This window comes from Capsicum annuum, chromosome 1 (genome assembly GCF_002878395.1).
Source record: "Capsicum annuum cultivar UCD-10X-F1 chromosome 1, UCD10Xv1.1, whole genome shotgun sequence".
NCBI lineage: Eukaryota > Viridiplantae > Streptophyta > Magnoliopsida > Solanales > Solanaceae > Capsicum > Capsicum annuum.
Genome location: NC_061111.1, coordinates 136664253 through 136684094, shown reverse-complemented (window position 1 = coordinate 136684094; position 19842 = coordinate 136664253). Strand labels below are relative to the sequence as shown.

Sequence of the window (19842 nt, the reverse complement as noted above, 5' to 3'; positions counted from 1 at the left end):
ACAATACTGTCAGACTTTGGACCGGAGGACCTTGTTCTCTCATCAATATGAACCTCTTGGATTTTCTTCTTAGTTGTAATAACAATGTCAGAATTAGTATTCTCCTCTTCTCTAACCTTCATAATTTTAATATTTTCCTCCTTTATTACGACAACTTTTTTAAGTCTTTCTTTTAATGGTAGAAGACTTACTTGTCTTCATAGTATCAGCTAGTAACTTTTGTTCAGATCCTCTAGTGGAGTAAGATCTAGTGCCTTGTACACTAGTGTCAATCATTTTCCTTTTTCTTTTACCGTCTCTCAGTCTATTTATTTTCCAAATCAGTAGTTGTTCATCCTCATTCTTTTCATCTTCTTTATTTGAAGGTACTATCACTTCTTCATTCCTTATCTTATTATTTTCCCTTACAGGTTGCTCCCCTATACTTATAGAGCCTTCTTAGGGATCATAAGCAAGTAGAAGCAAATTCTGATCTCTCAAATTTGTGTTACTAAAAGGATAAAATTTATTTACAGGAATTTCATCATCACATATTTGGGCAAATATGGATTTTAACTCAAAGCCACTAGGGGAACCAGATACTAGCAACTTTTCTGATTCATTAGAACCTACCACTTCTTCTGGGCCAACGAGAATTTGTGAGACATTAGAGGACCCTAATTCTTTTAAGGATGGGGGAATTTTTGATTGAGAGGGTTCTTGTTCAATTGGTGAGTCGAGACCATGATTCAAATATTCTAATGCTAACTCAGAAAGAACTTTAATGAAAACAGGATTGTCAATAGAAACTTGTTCATCTAGGGTTTTGGTAATTTTAGGAGAAGGTAAGGTTGATAGAGCACTTTGATAATATTGAGGATTATCTAAATAAAGATTTTTCATGGAGGTTGAGGAAGATGGAGTTTCTTCCATCTTAAACTTTTATGAGACAAAATAAGCAGTTTAGATCAGGATAGAATAATATAGAAGGATACACTGAGTTGACTAGGAAGAGAATGAAATATACGAGGTTTGATTTTGTAATTAAGGAAGTGGCCATTGGTCATTTAAGAGGTACCATTTTTGAAAGACGTGTTTAATCACACTAGGTGCGACTCTTTACTTAAGAAGTAAATTTGACATCTTTTGTCATGAGAGAAGATATGTGGACCTTTTTAAATAATTTTTATTTTATTTTAAGGCACATCATTTTGGTTCTAACCTGAGAGATAGGACCAGGTCCTTCCCTTTTAACTGAATTATCTGCTTGTGTTAGCTTTATTTGTTCCTTTCCCAAGTTGTTCCTATGGGTGTATACCTGCAAAGGTAAAAAACTGAGTTAGAATAACATAAAACTACTTTATCATAGATACATGTCTTCTTAACATAGCATATTTTAAGGAGTAACACTGACTCAGATATTAGGTTAGGGGAATTTGATAAACCTCAGTCTCAATTTGCTCTTTTATAATAGGTCTGAGAGATATTCTAAGATGAATTTCTGTAGGACCAGGTACCTTGAAATTATCTCTTTCAATAATTAGACACTTCTACCTTGAAGTGTCTTGAGAGAGAGAGCACAATTATACCTTTTATCATTAAGCTTTGAACCCTTTCAATCAATGAGTTATTCCTAACTGCAATCCCCTTCCTCGTGCCTAGAATCATAATCACAAGTTAGATTTGGGAACCACTTAAGTTTAAGTTCTTAGTCGGAGGATAATGATGTGATAAAATCCTTCTTGGCCCATCTAGGCAGTGATAGCTTTGTCTTCACCTTTTTCAGATACTTGAAGCCCTTAGGATGTGCATTCTCCTGATAAATGTACTCAGTACTCCTCAATTTAGCCTTAAGCTAGTGCAGGATTTTTTTTTTTTGGAAATGTCTATTTCTTCTACAGTAAGTACACAGGAGTTCATACTCTTTTCTTCCAACATAATGAGCAGCCTTTCCTTTAGACTTAATAGGTTGGAATTCTCCTTGATAGCCCAGACCTCTACCATTATTAACACCTTGACTAGTTAAATTAGAAAGAATTTAGGAAGAAGAAGTACATTTGTTAATCTCTTTTTCTAAATTGATGAGGTCCCTTTATAACTCTTTATTCTTGTGCAGTGCAAGCATAAGATGTTTTGAGATTCCCTTATTTTTTCCTCAAGATCAATTTGAAGCCTTAAAGCTTCCTTTTTCTCTTTACCATCTAAATTATTTTCTTTCTTCTGTTGACTCATACAACTCAGATTCTCTACCTTCTCTTCTAAAGCATTATTTTCAGCAGCCAGTTCACATACAGAGTCAATCAAGACACTAGTAAGCCTTTTTATCTTTATAGCAGTGTAATTATCTAGATTCTCATTAATATCAAAAAATGTTACCTCCTTTTATTTTTTATCCCCTATGTTTGCCATGAATGCAAATAAGAAATCATAGATAATTGGACTGTTTTCCACTGCTAGCATAGAAATATCTCCAGTCTTTTCATCTTCAACTGAATCACTGGAATAGTCTCCACATGCTTCCAAAGTATGCTTTAAAGTATACTCAGTTATTTCCTCCCTTCTTGAATTTTTAGGGACCTGGTCCATGTTTCTTCCCTTATCACCTCCTCTCTTGAGATACTCCTGATAATCAAATTTATGCATTGGAAAGTCTTTGATAAATTGCTGAGTACTCCCACATTTGTGACATATCTTAACACAATTTCCCTTTTTACTATTATTTTTTTTCTCTTTGGAACTGACCACTCTTCTTTATGGCTTTGGCAATTCTTCTCGCCAGATAGGCAACATCAGTGTCCTCTTCTATTGAATCAAGTTTGGAATCCTTTTAATTCCAGAGATTTTTTCCTTTTGGCATTATTCTTCTCTATTCCTTGCTGCTTCATAAGCTCATGGGTTTTTAAATTTCCAATCTGTTCATCTATGGTGAGGGTCTTCAGTTTTTTGGCTTCAGTTATTGCATCTACTTTGCTTTCCCAGGACTTAGGAAGAACACCAAGAATTTTCCTTACTTTCTTATAAAATGGAATTATTTCTCCCAGGCAGTGAAGCTTATTAATGATATAAGTGAATCTTGTATGCATTTCTTAGATTATTTCTCCTTCTTTTATGGTAAATATTTCATACTGAGTAGTCAGCATGTCTACTTTAGAATCTTCACATCAGTATTACTTTCATGTGCAGTCCTCAAGCAATCCCAGATCTCATTGGCATTTTCATAGGCTGAGATCCTATTATATTCATCAGGACCTATGCCACAAACTAACAATTTCTTGGCCTTGTAGTTTTTTTCAATTTTCTTTCTATTTTCATCATCATATTCGCTCCTTCTTTTTACTATCATTCTTATTATTTCTCCCTCTCTGACTTCTTTAACTGGAACATAAGGATCATCAAGAATAATGTCCATATGTTCACTATCTTCAGACATAATAAAGTCAAACATCCTAGTTTTTCACCACCCATAGTATTGTCCTTTAAATATGGGTGGTCTAGTGGTAAATTGCCCTTCTTCCAAGTTAGGTAGAGCATTTATAATAACCAAATAACTCTAGGTGTTAACCTTTTAGAGTGTTCTGGCTCTGATACCAATTGCTGAATCCCTTGGGGGTTACACCACATAGTGAGGAATCAGGTCCCTCTAAGTCAATCACAGGCAATGAAATAGTAAATCACCAGGAATCACAAACCATTGTAAGAAATATAAAGAATACATAATTTAACGTGGAAACCCCTTGCTCAAGGGAGGAAAAACCAAGGCTTGTCCTCACAAGCTCAAAATATTCCACTATAACCAAACTCTTGATTACATACTTGACTATGAACCTAACTCTAGTTTCCTCCTGCTTGCAATATGTCTATTACAAGCACATCTTGACACCTCTACCAAGATTCCTACAAAAACTAGTTAACTCTAACCAGAAACAAGCCTAGGCAACTCTACCTAAGCACTTCTCAAAACAAAAGAAAAATTACTCTTATAGCATGAGCATTTCAATTATAAATCAATATTTAACTCAAGAACAATTTCTATTTAATATCACACACTCACTAAGAACTTGAATGATGTTGAAATTCTGAGGTTTTTGTCTTTTTTTTCTCTCTTAAGCTCTTTGAAATATTTGAAAAAATTATTTGATGAAGAAGCATTTTTTTATTTTATAGATAAGTGATGATTAGGTCTAAAATTTCATTGAACCAGGTGTCCTAATCAGTATGAGTAACACCTGCATGTTTGTTGTGCAAGAGGGCAAAACTGTGCAATCACACGTGCCAACTGTGTTATAGTCATGAAAATCCAGGGACCTGGTCCCTTATAGTCATCTTCTCATCATCAAAACTACATATAACAATTTCAAAGTACTGATCACATACCTCTTCTGCCTATATTTTTCATGTGATATAGATTAGGTGCTTACTCTCAGGATTATAGTCAGGCAGATCACAACATTCAGCCAGCAAATGATTAGTTCTCTTATTTCGAGGACTCAAATCAGTTGCAATTCTTGTATTTTATTTTCTTATTTGTATGTATTGATTAGTTATAGTTGGGGGTCATGTCTTGACTACATATAGTCAATATTAGTAGATGCTTCATAGATGGTCAATCAAATTTATTTTATGTAGTTTAAGCTCCTCTTTATTTTAGATAACAGTGTTACAAACTTTGAACAGTAGTTTATTAAAATAGCTTATCTCATGAATATTCTTTATCTCAGTCAATTTAGCTTTTGTATGTGTCTTAATTAGTTGCTCAAGCACTATGCCAGTATATAGTTAGCTTGGAATTACTTGTGGTTCTAAGCACCATATTATGACTAGAGGTTAATCTCGGGTAGTGATAAACTTGGTATTAGAGCATAAGTTTCAAGTGGCCTAGGATGTCTATGAAACCGTGTCAAGTAGAGTCTTGTAGAACGGTATGGAGATATTTGTACTTTCGTTGAGAGGCTACAGGACATTTAAGAAATATTTTCCTTCTTTATATCTTATATCATGCAGTAGAGATGTTCTCTAAGAAAATTATACAGATTCTTACATTGCTCCATTCATGCCAACTCTGCCTTATTTTTGAGGTAATGAAAATATTCAGGCTTAATTCCTACTAATAGAGTTTTCTCAGAAAATCCCCACAGACAGTTATGAGATTGCACACGGGCTTAAAAGGATCCCATCAGTGCCTTTAAGTTCCAAAGTTTGAAATAGTTCATTCTTATTGATAAAAATCATGTACTTAGACAAAGTTAGATGTGCCCTAGTCGCATGACCTAGAGTTAGAAGCATGAACAAGAAGTTTAGCAGTAGTGAAGTGGAGATAAGGTTTATTTGAATTTAGTAGGTTATGAATTCATAGAGCCAGAAGGGTGTTCTGTAGATTGTTTAATATTAATTTGAGAGAGATTTACAAATTAAGGAGGACTTAGAGTATGTTAATGCTTAATTCAGGCTAGAGATTAGGTAGTGACCACAATGATAGAGAAGTTTTTTTAAGTTTAAGTATGTTCATAAAATTTTGAGTGGGTTAGTGTTTCATGATTCTTACTATGTTTCATTATTTTATCTAGTAGTAGTTAGTATAGTTCATTAAAAGTTTGGGGATAAGTGTTAGAATCTAAGTTTGAATTATGGGTGATTAAGCTAATAAAAAGAAGAGTTTGAAATTCTAAAAGAAAAAAGTGTAAACTCTGGGTATTGTGATAATTCAAAAGGTTCGAAGTAATAAGAACTTAAGTTATTATGAAGACTATTAAGACTATAGAAAGTTAAAAATTGTATCTTAGAAGGAATATTAGTAGTGGGTTTTACACTTTTAGGTATAGTCTTTCAAGAGAAGTTTAGTATTTTTATGTACCATTATTCTTGAACTCTAGAGTAGAGTGATTGCAGTTCAGTTTAAAGTTTATTAAAAGGGTTCACAGACTTAGAAGGATGGCTTAAATCTAAAGGGGGAGATGATAGAACAAGGAACCCAAGTTTTTAGATTCTAGTAGTGATGCCAGTGAGTTCTAGAACACTAGTTGGGAAGGAAGATAGCCAACCCATTCTTATCTTGGTAAAAATTTTTGTACTTTAGTCATTACGACATCTATTCATGCCTTACAGGTCAACTCTATGACAATAGCTCATAATAATGCACTTATGCGGAATCATGTCCACCTTTGTTCCTAGTATGAGAAGCGATAGTTTACTCAGAAGTATGACTCATATTCCATGAATTTATGAACTCCAAACTCATGTCATGTATCTCATGACTCATGTACTCATGTTTTAAAATATGCTCAATTCCCAGAACTCGTGGCACACCCTTAATGACCATTTAAAAATTTGCATTATGACATATATGTCCTCAGTTTAGATCTTTTTAATAAATCCATGTCTTTGATACTCTATTCCTTAGGCCTCAGTTAAGTTTCAAAGATATGTATAGTATTCTTTCATGCTTCAGGTCCTTATGTTCTAACCTTTTAGTGACCTCTCCTTATGTAAAGATAGTGGTGATGAAAATGGATGAACAATGGTTTAGATAAGAGAGATTAAATATTCCTTATTACGAAAAGATTGTTATATGCTTGTTTTATCTAAGGCTATAAGTGTGAAGGAAGATTGAGACAAATCTTTTGGTGTATGTCAAAGTTAATTGAGAATTCTAGGGTGTCTTCTTGGGGTTAGTGCATGAAAATTATTACTGATAAAGGTATTAGAGAATATGGGAAAATTCTTAGGTAGGTTGGTTGCCTAGAAGTTCATATATGGTGATAATGATAGGCTTGAATGTTATATTGGTATATAAGTGGATAAATGTATTCTGCACTAGTGAATTCCTAGTAAAAGGTTGAAGTCATGTTCGTATATAAGTGGATAAATGCATTCTGCGCTAGTGAATTCCTAGTAAGAGGTTGAAGTTAGTTTTTAAGAGGGTAATAAGTATTATTCTTGAGATGAGAGCTTTGAAAACATATAGGACATTAAATCCATGGTTTAGACTAGTATTATGGTGTTATGTGTAGTACCTTGTGACTTTGAGTTAAGCTTGAACGTGGTAAGAGAATTTAGTTCAAGCTTGAACGTGGTAAGAGAATTTAGTTCAACTCAGACTTTGGTATAAGGAGTTATTCATACCCATGTGAAGATTATAAGTGCAATCAAATGAAGTGTAGTATTTAAGGGGGTAAATATAGCTAAGGAAGTATTTGAGAAGTGTGGCTAAGCGTGAAAGTTTGCAGTTGCATTGCCTAAGCATAGTAATTCTATCTTAGCTTATGTTTCATATGCCTATATTGTATGTTATAGAGTTGTAGCCATGTTGCAATTCCTTATTCAGATATCTCACTCAGCTCATACCCAAAATTATATGCTCTCTAATGTTATTAAAACTTCGTAAAAAGAGTGTTAAAGGTAATAAATATTCCTTTTTTAGTGACTCTTAGAAATTTCATGTCATTAGATGTCACTTTATAGTTCTAAAAAGTATGGGTCGATCCATATATCCAACAATTCAGTTTAGCAATCAGACAGATAAGCTCCTATAGTTTTCCATCTTTTCATCTAGGCTTACTATTTAAAGTTTTATAACTATGCCTATTCCATGAGGTTATTTATTTTCATTCATTCTATGTGTAAACTCAATTGAGTCCTTAATCCTAGTTTAAATCAGTCCTAACCATAAAAGATATCAAGATTCAGAAATCATTATCATATTAGTTATCTAACTTCAAAATTCAGCCAGACAATACTAGTGAGTTCCCTCAATTTCAAACTAGTTAAAGTTAGTTGGAACTTTAGTCATCATGTCCATATTCAGTTCTTAGAATTCTATGCCAGGGATTACATCTCTTTTCCTATTCTTTCAACCAAGATAGTCTTTATTTGAGGACGAATGATCCCAAAAGGGAGATATTGTAACACCCTAAAAATCCAAGCCAATATTAGAATCATGATCCAAGTTAATATAAAATCAAGCCTCACTTTTTAGTATTTTGATAATTGATTAGACATATATTAAGGCCCCAAATAGCTCCTAGCTTATAGACAAGTCAAAACATCCCTTAACGATTAAATTCTTGTGAAAAATATAACTATAGTCAACTTAAAACAAGCAAAACTTTTATCTTAATAAGGATGTTTTTATCTCAATACCAACTAATAGATAGATAATTGAGTTATCTTTCCAAAGCTGCCAATTTTTCCTTAATTTGATATTGGGGTGAAAAGTTATGGCCAAATTACTAAAGCACTGTCAAAGTTGTCTAGTTATAACGGCCATGATAACAACTTGTTATTAGACATAATGGGTCATTAGAGGGAGTCATTAACACAGTAGTAGGGTCCGAAATTTGGGATCCTGACCATGACTCAAGCAACGACTCATGGCCACACATAATGAGTCATTGCCAGAGTCATCGGGACTGCTTCTAGGAGTTTTCTAGACGGATTCTAAGGATTTTTTTGTTATTTTCCCACTCTTTTAACCTTAAAACTACGTCATTTAAGCTATTCTAAGGCTGAATATAAAGTCAAAACAACTTCGAATACAAACACACCAAATAAATTACTCAAGAAACATGTGATTTTCCACTCATCCAAAATAAGAAATTAGGGTTCTTCATCTCTAAGTTTAAATCCTCAAAACTTCAATTCAAGAATCAAAAGTAATCAAGTATGTGGGTATTCAATGAGGATCTCCTTTCATCCTCATGCCCAAATTGTGATTTTTGTTCATGAATTTTATAATCTTCATAAACTAGGGTTTTACCCAATTGTTACTCTAAGCTTAAATCCAATTCCCCATGATATATTTGTCACTCATAGGCATGTTTTAATGATTATTCATGATTTCTTAGTCCCATATTATATCATTCATGCTATTCTCAAATCCATGCATGTTTTATATGATATTAGTTAAGATTTTAAGTATATGATCAAGCTATATGAGATTTATCAATTTCAAGACTATTAAGCACTATGTATCATGATTTTACATATTTCAATCTATATTAGTTGACATGCCATGTTTTCCTATGAAAATTAGTATTTTTACAAACTATGAATTATGAACTCTCGGTATGTTAGGAAATTCATAATTTTGGACTCGTACTATAAAATTTCCCATTTTTTCCTATTATGATCAGTTTTTAATATTATCATATTCAGTTTCATTAGTTAGAGCTGGTGGGTTATGAATACGATACCTAGGATTCATGCATATATCAATTTACATGATTTTGTGCACTCTAGATTATCCATTGTTGATATTTCCAGAATATAATCATAATGGATAGTACAATTTTCAGTATCATTCAGTTGGGAGTAATAATTAGCACCGAGTGAACATAGGGATGAAGGCTCACCTGTCAGTTTAGGCTTGAGACTTTTAGTAGCAATCCCTAAGTTCTAGAAATACATTGCCACCGTAGGTTATAAAAGGTCACCTGTTAGTTGAGGCATGACAGCCTAGTCTTTTAAGACCTTAGTTTAGTGGATCTACGACAGCTAGTGTTGGTATCCTTGGCAAGGTACTAACACCCTTCCAAATTGGGTTACAGGTTGGACCCTAATTTGCTCATATTGGGGAATGTTGGTTATGGTTAGCTCCCATATTCCTCAGATTATGTTTTAGTTCCAAATCATGCATAACCTTGTAATCAATTTATTCAGTACAGTATTGATAAATTATAAGTTTATTTACTTGGTCATTGTATCAGTTCACATCCCACAATTTCACACCCAGTATTCATACATGACCCTCACTTTAGTTTTACATTCTTTTATGCTAACAATTTTAGACTATCACAGCTTTTACGTATAGCCATGTCTTAAATGTATATTTCAGCAAATAGTTATGTCCTCTGTTTTAAAGCATGTTTTAAGTATTTTCATGACTAGTGCATATCTCTCATACTCAGTACATTCCAAAGTACTGATCGTATACCTTTTCTGCCTACATTTTTTTATGTGATGTAGATTCAAGTGTTTACTCTCAGGATCATAGTTAGGCAGATCACAACATTTAACCAGCACTGATGAGTTCTTTTATTTTGAGGACTCAAGTTAGTTGCAGTTCTTGTATTTTATTTTCTTATTCGTATGTAATGATTAGAAATAGTTGGGGGTGATGTCCCAACTACCTATAGTCAGTATTAGTAGAGTCTTCATAGATGATAAATCAGAATCATTATATGCAGTTTAAGTTCCTCTTTCTTTCAGATGACAGTGTTGTAAACTTTGAACAGTAATGTATTGAAAAAGATTATCTCATGATTATGTTTTTGCTCAGTTAATTTAGATTTTGTATATGTTTTAATCAGTTGTTCATGCATTATACCCGTATATGAGTTAGCTTGAGATCACTTGTGGTTCTAAGAACCGTATACGACTAGGAGATAGTCTCGATTTTTACTGTGCAAGTAGATGTTAGTTAGCTGGTTAGTGGTAGCTAATTGGAGTGAACTGGAGCTGAGCTATCAGTTGGCTAAGTTGATTATAGAATTGTCAGAATTGTCTATATACAATGAACAATCTAGATATTTTGTACAAGTTCCTTAGAAATTCAATAAATTTTTTCATTTTCCTTTTTCCCTGTATATTTCTCTATTTGTTCCTTGAGCTCTCAATGTCGGATTGAGCTTCCATGCTTTATTTTAACAATGAACAAGTAAAACCTATTTTTAGAGTTGCCCATTTTCTTAAACCAACAATACCCTTTACCAAAAAACTCCTCTTTTGTCCGTTCAAGATCCAAAGTTACTTGTTGTTCTTCACCAAAGGTTCTATTTAGAGGTGGTTCTACATACATACAAGATGGTTTAAATGGGTGAATGAGTTAAAACCTTTACACCAAGAGATATGGAAAAAAGCTAGTCTTTGAATCCTTTATAGCTTCAACATTTAAGATTTATAAGCACAATGATTTGATTATTATGCTAGCAGAGCAATGGTGTATAGAGACTAATACATTCATCTTGCCATAGGGATAAGGAACTATTTCTTTTGAGGATATGGTAGTTTTCGTTGTTTTTTTGTTTTAGGACACTCTGTGTTGGAACCTGGCAAAACTAAAGATTCTGTTGAAATTGAAAAAGGGTTTGTGAGTCTTATCATATTATCATAAAAGGGAAGGTGAATGATTATCATCATGCCTGGATGGAGTATCTTGATGGCAGAGTTGACCATTTGGAGCATGTTGCATTTTTGGCCCTTTGGTTGTCTAGGTTTGTGATTCAACCTAAAAGTTGTACTATGGATAGAGATCTTTTACCTATTGCAATTTATCTTTCTCAAGGAATTCTAATAGCACTTACACTTGTTGTTCTTGCTAGTATTTATAGGGATCTGAACTTTCTTAAACAGTCGATTGTATCTTTGTTATCTAAGAACACTGAAAAAAATTAGTAATTCTAGATTTATCAAATATGAATCGGATCTTATCATTCACGCTCCACTTTATTTGGTTCAGCTATGGGCTTGGGAAAGATTTCCTAATTTACAGCCTAAGACTAGTACTGTCATCTACTATGGGGAGCCACGAGTATCTAGATGGCATAAGGTTGAAGAACTAAGTAGTGTGGATCCTAGGAGTGAAATCGATTCTGCACCTAAATATCTTCTGTGGCATCCTTATATTGTTGATATTTTAAAGAATTAGGACATTATCAAATTGTACAAGGAAAAGGATGAATATGTGGTGGTTAGACCAAAGTTGGGAAGTGAAATCTTAATTTTTTTCTCGACATATTAGAGCTTCTGAACTAGTTAAAATGGATTGTGTTGAACATTATAGTTCACATAGAGTTTCAACAAAATTTGGATTCGATCAATATGTGCTCGATTGTGTGAAGAATGCTAGTGGTCATACTCCAAAAAGTGCTTGGGCCAATTATAACAGACCAATTGAAGATGTCAAGATCTGTATACCTTCTAGGTTTGTCGAGCCAAATGTCAACAGATGATACTTGGAGTGGTGGAAGAACTAAAATGTTGCACCCAAGGATGCAGTTCAATATCTAGTAAAGGGACAGTTGTCTAGAGCTCATAAAAAGGGTACTAAGAATATTGTAGAGACACCACGAAAAGATGAATGCCTCTGTATGTTATGAATTTTTGCACAATTGTGAAATAAAAGTTGTAGAATCATAAGATGAGGATGACAATATACCAATTTCAGAATATTTTGATGAACTCAATAGAACAAAAAACATAATAGTTGAAAAAAAAGCAGAAAGAATGGAAGACAAGAGAAATATGATAACCGTCTGCAGAGAATGTGGTTGAATACTTTTATTCAATATGCTTAGTGGCCTTATATAGGCTTACATATTATGAAGAGTCATTATCCCACTAAACCACTACTGTAATTCTACTAAACAAGTTCTCCTAAACTTAAAGAACACATATCTGTAGTACTACAAAACAACAAAAAATATCACAAGCTAAAAATAACAAAATACTAACTAAATGCTAAAATATAGCTACTACAGACTTAGTCAAACTAGAAAGTCGTTGATGTTGTACAACTTTAACACTCTCTCTTGACATCAGCTCCTGTCTTAACCATGCCTAACTGCTGACATAAACTTTTAAACTTATTAACATTTAATCCTTTTGTGAACACATCTGCAATTTGTTGCTCAGTTTTAATATACTCTATGTCAATCTCTCCTTGCAACACTTTTTATCTGATGAAATGGTAATGTATTTCCACATTCTTAGTCCTTGCATGAAAAATAGGATTTTCAGCCAAGCAGATCGCTAAATAATTCTCACAGTACAAGGGAACTGCATATCCAATCGATTGTTGCAAGTCCTTCATCAACTGCATAAACTATGTACTTTCTTGAGCTACAACTACAGTTGCCCGATACTCTACTTTTGTTGTTGACAACAACACTGTTGGTTGCCTTTTGTTGCACTAAGAAATTTCTCCAGCTTCAAGCTTAAACACAAAGCCAATAGTTAAATGACGGGTATCATGGTCCCCTCCGTATTCATTGTCATGGAATCCAACCAACTTGCATTCTTCACCTTTCTTGTACAAAAGACCATAATAAATCGTACATTTCACATATCTTAGTATTCACCGAAAAGCCTCCATGTGGTGCTTCTTTGGATTATGCATGTAGTAAATTATCACACCAACTGCAAAAGAAATATCAGGTCGAATCTGAGTTAAATAAATTGGGCTACCTACCAAATTATCGATACATTATCACATCTTCTAAATCTTTTCCTTCATGTGCACATATCTTAGTATTTGGCTCCAGTGGTGTTGAGATTAGTTTGCAATTACATCCCATACTTCTTCAACAAATCTTTGAAATTTTTTTCTAATGCAAGCAAATTCCTTCTCCATTACAATCAACCTCCAAGCCAAGAAAATGGTTGAGTTGTTCGAGTTTCTTCACCTGGAAGCGAACTGACAAATTCTTCTTGATTTAGAGAATTTCTTTACAATCTCTTATTAGGTTTAGATAATCCACATATACTAGTACAATAGTTAGTTTTCTTCCAACATTTTTGACAAACAAGCTAGAATCTATCGATGGTACAGAATAACCACTATGAGTAAGAAATTCTAAAATCTTACCATACCATGCCCTTGGCGCTTGCTTTAATCCATATAGCGCCTTTTGAAGCTTACACATATACTCAGGATGATCTTGACTCCTAAAACCCATTGGTTGGCACATATAGATCTCCCGATCCAACTCTCCACGCAAAAATACATTTTTTACATCCATCTACTCAAGGTTCCAATCTTTACTAGCTCCAAGTGCAAGTAGAATCCTGATGGTAGTAAAAATATTTCATCATAATCTTATCCATATTGCTGAAAAAAACCCTGGGCTATGATACGAGCTTTATGCCTTTCAATCGATCCATTGGTGTGACGCTTTATCTTTAAATCCATTTACGAGAAACGGGTTTGACATTCTTTAGCTTTGCCACGAGCTCCCAAATTTGATTCAGTTCTAGTGTAAGGATTTTCTCCTTCATAGCTTTAATCCATTTTAAATTATGGAATGTTTCATCAAGAGTTTCTCACTCTCTTTCATCTTCTTCTTCTACTATGGCAGCATTGGCATACTTGGGGGTTTTGCTTTCTGATACTTGGGGGTTTTGCTTTCTGATCCTTGTTGACCTTTCAAGTGTAGGTAATGTGTTTGCTTCATTTAGCTTACCTTCTTCACTTGGTTGTTGTCTCAAACCATTTTTCCAAGTATTTTGAGTCACACCGTCTTCGCTCATTAGCTTCATCTTTAGTTTTATCTAGACTCAACTAAATATGAAATGAGTCCAATTCGTATTTGAGAGCATCTGAATTTGGAAATAGTCCCGTATTTAAAGACCACTATGAAGAGGCTTCATCAAATATCACATTTCGAGAAGTTCAGCACTTCCTCACCGCTGGATCACAACATTGCCACAATTTTCATTGACTATCATACCCCCTACAAAAATATACCTAACAGATGTGTAAATAATTAGGTATAAACACATAGCATACATATCCAAAAACATGAAAATAGCTAACTGAATATTTCATGTTCCACAACTTCTCTAAAGATGAAAGAAAACTTAACCTTTGTTGAGGAAGTCTATTGATCACAAAAACTGCAGACTCCATAACTTTCGCCAAAACTTGTCCCAAAATATTTTTTGCGTGAAGCATTTTCTGATAAACTTATGCTAGGTGTCTATTCTTCCTTTCTACTATGCCATTCTATTGCATCGTATTTGGATATGTGAACTGATGATACATTCAACATTTTCAAAGGAACTCAGCAAATTCGTACGAGGTATATTCCCCACCATTGTTAGTTTTCAGGTAAAAAATTTTCTTGTCAACTTCTGCTTTATCAACCTCTTTGAACTCTTAAATTTTGAAAATGTATCAAACTTTTCCTTTAAAAAGTAAACACACATATACCTGGAAAAATCATTAATGAAGATTACATATATTTCATCCCGCCAATAGAGACTTGCTTGACAGGTCCAAACATATCTGAGTGAATTAACTCCAATGGTTCCTTGGCCTTATATTTAGACTCCTCATATGGAAGCTGATGCATTTTACTATACTGGCAGCCTGCACATATCACATTTGTCCTTACTGAAGTTTAGGAAGACCCTTCAACATTGACTTTTCCATCATGAAACTAAGTTTCCCGTAGCTAACGTGACTAAGCTCATATGCCATAAGTTTGCGGTTTCATTCTTCCTTGTCTTGTCTATATATGTGATTTCTGCCAATATTACATAGACAAAATTCAATTTTTCTCCCTTCATTACTGGCTTCTTTAATCTCAAGATCATGAAATATCCTTACATTTTGTAGACCAAACAAAACAAAGTGACCCAAAGATGTCAATTGTGCTACTAAAAGAAGATTTTTATTCAAACCTAGTACAGGATAAACATTTTAGAAAAGCATCAGATCAGCACAATTATTTAGAGACACTACAGCCTTACCGAAGTGAGCTATCAATAATTTTATGTCGTCGACTGTCACTACCTCTTGGCTTCCCTTGTACTTAAACAGACTTTGCAGCTTCTCTTTGTCGCCAGTCATATGATTTAAGCATTCAAAATTAACAATCCAGTCTTTTTATAGTCAATTTGCTTAGCGGTTGTTACAGTAAAAGCTAACTCCTCTTGTTCAACAGCAAAGAATGCTTCAACATCTCAATCATCTTCACTATTTTCCTTTGGACCAGAAGTGGTAGCAGCATTTCTCTCAATAGACCTTTTATTGAACCAGCAAAACTTGACTTTATGGCCCTTCTTTCCATAGTTATGGCACTTTTCTTCAAAGCTCTTGTTTTTGCTCCATTGATTCTTTAAAGCTCCCCTGCACGATAGTTTCCCTCTCTTTGATAACTTTTTGGCTTATTATCATTTCTTTTTTATCCACCTACATTGTACCGCTTGGAGTTCCCTCTGCTTTTGTTGACGTAGAGCGCTTCCTCCTTACCTTTCTGTGGAACTCCACTCATTTGCTTTACTATAGCTTCTTGTCCAGGAAGCAAATTCTCGAACTCCGCAAGTGATGGTTCATTTTGCCATCCCTGTACTGCAGTAACAAAGTTTCTATATTTAGATCTCAAACCATGAATAATTATTATTTTCATCCTAGTTTCCCTAATTGGAGTTATTGGTTCTAATTTTGAAATTTCACAATTGGTAGACTTCACTTTGTGAGAGTATTGTGCAATGCTCATATCATTTTAAGCTATCAACAATAATTCACTTTCTAAAAGTTGTTGTCGTGTTTCATTCTTCTTTGAAAAGAGTGAAGCCAGCATGTCCCAAGCTTTCTTTGGTGCTTCAGCATCTCGTATATGTTCTACATTTCTTCGATGGTGGTTTTGAGGGCAAATAATGTCTTTCTTGCTTTAATCTTCTATTTTCTCAATGCGTCATTTGGTTCTTCTACCCTGGTTTGACTTCGCTTCCATTAATGAACTCCCAAATATCTTGACCTTTAATGTAGAAGGCCATATATGTCATCCAGTTTTTATAATTCTGGTGGTTGAGTTTCTTCACTCCACCTATGGCTCGAAAATCAGTCATTTTATTTTTTGTAAAACAACTGACTATGTTCATAAAGATGGTTGTTGCCACCAACGGCTAATATATGTTCTGTATGACTTCTCTTTCTCTCCTTTAAATCTGGCTCTGATGCCAAATGATGAACTCAATAGAATAGAAAACTCAATAGTCGAAAAGAAAAATAGCAGGAAGAATAGAAGAGAATAGAAACGTGATAACCATTTGCAGAGTATGTGGCTGAATACTTTTATTCAATACGCTTAGTGGCCTTTATGGGCTTAAATATTTTAAAGAGTCATTATCCCACTAAACCACTACTTTAATTCTACTAAACAAATTCTCCAAAACTTAAGGAACAAATATCTTCAGTACTACAAAACAAGGAAATATATCACAAGCTAAAAATAACAAAGTACTAACTGAATTCTAAAATATAGCTACACTTAGTCAAACTAGAAAGTAGCAGCTGATATTGTATAACTTTAACATCTTTATGCAGGAAGAAGCTCATGAAGAAAAAAATTATTGTGCCTAGTAGCACCCAAAGCCAATCTTCTTCAGTTTCGAATGATGGAACTGCCAGAGAAAGGGAGACTCGGGTGAAATCAAAACTACTAAGCAAAATACTTGAGGCTTCAAATGGAAAGTCAGGTAAAGATGGAAATGAGCCATATATAGTTAAGGAAATGGTGCCACTAGAGAGCAAGGATAACAATAACAAAGGTGGTTACAAGCTCAACTTACTTGATAGTGCCGAACTTGCAAGTGGAGGACCAAATGTAGGCAGGAAAGGTGGTAATAATGAAGAACTTTTAAGTATTGGTCTTGCTAAAACTTTGCAAATGAGCAAAGCTTGAGAGGATGAACTGAAGGTAACACAGCAAAGTATACCAACATAACTAAAGAAAATATGCAGACGGTGAACATTAAAAACCATGAAAAACAGGAGTAGAAGATTTGAAATGATCGATATTCTAAAACTTGGGATGAGGACTAGAAACCTTGAAAACATCAGTGTTGGAAAGGTTGCAAGATTCAGGACAAGGTGTAAACAAAATATAGTTAAACTACAGTGCAAATGCTTCTCTTATTAAGTCTTTGTTTTGTCCATGAAGTAAATATTCTTCTTTATTGCCTAGTTACTCAGAGATACTCAGACAGTGCTTACTAGATCATTCATCTATATAGGTCCCCTTGTAACTATTTCAACTTTAGTGAAATTTTTCACTTGAATTATGTTTCTGTTAACTTCTTTACTTTCCAAATTGTTAACTGTATTGCATATTAACAATCATGCAGAGTCCTTATTAGCTCTATTAAGCACTCTCACTGACCAAGACATTGGCAGAACCTTTTCTTGCTGGGTGTTTGTGGCTGTTGGGAATGCAAAGTCAATATTAGAGATAACTTTGCTTATGCTACTTTTTTGTCCTCCCTGGAGTTCATGTGTCACAATTTAGTTTCCCCATTCGAAGTTCAAAGACTAAAATGTTACTACTGCTTCCATTTCTACATTAGTCGACTCCAACTTGTTTGAGACTCAACCTTGTAGTCGTTATTGTTGCAGTATTGGACATATGCAGAGTTCGGTAGGATGGACAAGATTCCATCCCACCACCCTCAATTAGAAGTCTTAGTTTCATGCTCTGATAATGAGAAACTCATGATATTAGGGAGCACTTTGTCTTTTAATCAAGTCTTATGCTATGCAAGTTTGGATTAGTCGAGCGAGTGGGTTACGAAAACCAAATAAAAACTGGAAGGGCCCGGTTGAACTAGTGGCCTAAAGAAAATAGGGATAACTACGTAACTTACTAAACATAGACTCCTAATTACCCTATTTAGCTTAAGTTTCAATTAATTATAATTTATAGCTTCCTCTTGCCTATTAATTATTCCTAATTATAATTCATAGTCTCTCTCATGTTTTTTTTTTCTTTTTTTCTATTACTCTCCTTTTTTTTTCCTTTTTTTTTATTCTCTCTCTTTTTTCACCTTTTTCTTTTCGTTTTCTTTTTCCATTTTCCTTTTATTTTTTCCTTCTTTTTTTTCTTTTTTTCTCTATTTTCTATTACTCTTCTTATTTTTTTGTATTTTTCTTTTTTTTATTATTTGTGCGAATTAGCAAACACAAATACAAGTGCGAACTATAAAATACAAATGCGAACTATAACATACAAATACAAGTGTGAACTATAAAATACAAATACAAATGTAAACCATGATATACAGATACAAGTGTGAACTATCATTTGTATATTTTAATTATTGAAAAGGAATGATTGATTTTCTTTTTATGAATATTTGTTTGTATTTATTGATATGAGTTATATTTATTGATACAAATAAATACAGTTCAATTTTTTATACAAATACAATATATACAAATACATATTGTATTTGTATTTGGAAAATTATTTATTTCATGTGTTTGTAATTGTATTTGTATCAAGTGATATTTGTTTATTTACATATACGAATGATAATTTTGACATACAAATACATATTTATATATTTTAGAATCAAGAAAATACAATTAATGCATTTACTTGTTTGTATACAAATAAAAATGATAAATTGTACTTAATCATGACTAAATACAATATGCAATCAACTTACAAATACAACTACAAATACAAAATAATTCTTTAAATTAAAAAGACATCGACAAAAATAGATTACAAATACAAATATAATTTAAATATACAAACATAATAAAACCACAATACAAATATAATCCAATATAATATACAGTCAATTATAAAATACAAATACAAAAAAGTTCTTTAAAATCAAGTATGAATTATATAAAATATTAAATTATGGTGCAAACTAACAGATACAAATACAAGTGCGAACTATAAAATATAAATATAAATGCAGACTAAAAAAATACAAATATAAGAGCGAACTTTAAAATACAAATGCAAATACAGTTGTATTAATGAATACAAAAATATACTGACAGTGTAACTACAAATACGATAAATAATTATGGTATTTACGTTATCATCCATGCTTTGTGCTTCAGTAGCCATATTTTTAAAAATACAAAAAAAATATAAAATAGAACAAAAAAAAGGATAAAGAAAATAATTACAAAAAAGAAAACCAAAAAAAATCAAAGAAGAAAAAAAAATAGAAGAGAGAGAGAGAAAAGCGAAAAGTAAAAAACGAAAAAAATAAAAATAGAAAAAAGAAGAAGTAAAACCGAGGAAACTACGAAAAAGAAAAAATATAAAAAATGGTAGTATTTTTGATAAGACTAAATATATAGTGTATTTATGTTTTTTTATGAATACAAACCACTGAGTAAAA

The 19842-nt window shown here is 33.1% G+C and overlaps 1 protein-coding gene across 1 annotated transcript; it reads left to right on the top strand.

The window, feature by feature from the left end:
- Window positions 1–10458: 10458 nt before the first annotated feature.
- On the top strand, window positions 10459–17760 carry LOC107856134. Its single transcript, XM_016701134.2, has 2 exons — window positions 10459–11186; window positions 17024–17760. Exons 1-2 carry the CDS (start codon window positions 11119–11121, stop codon window positions 17379–17381), a joined length of 426 nt encoding a protein of 141 aa, XP_016556620.1. The 5' UTR covers window positions 10459–11118; the 3' UTR covers window positions 17382–17760.
- Window positions 17761–19842: the final 2082 nt, after the last annotated feature.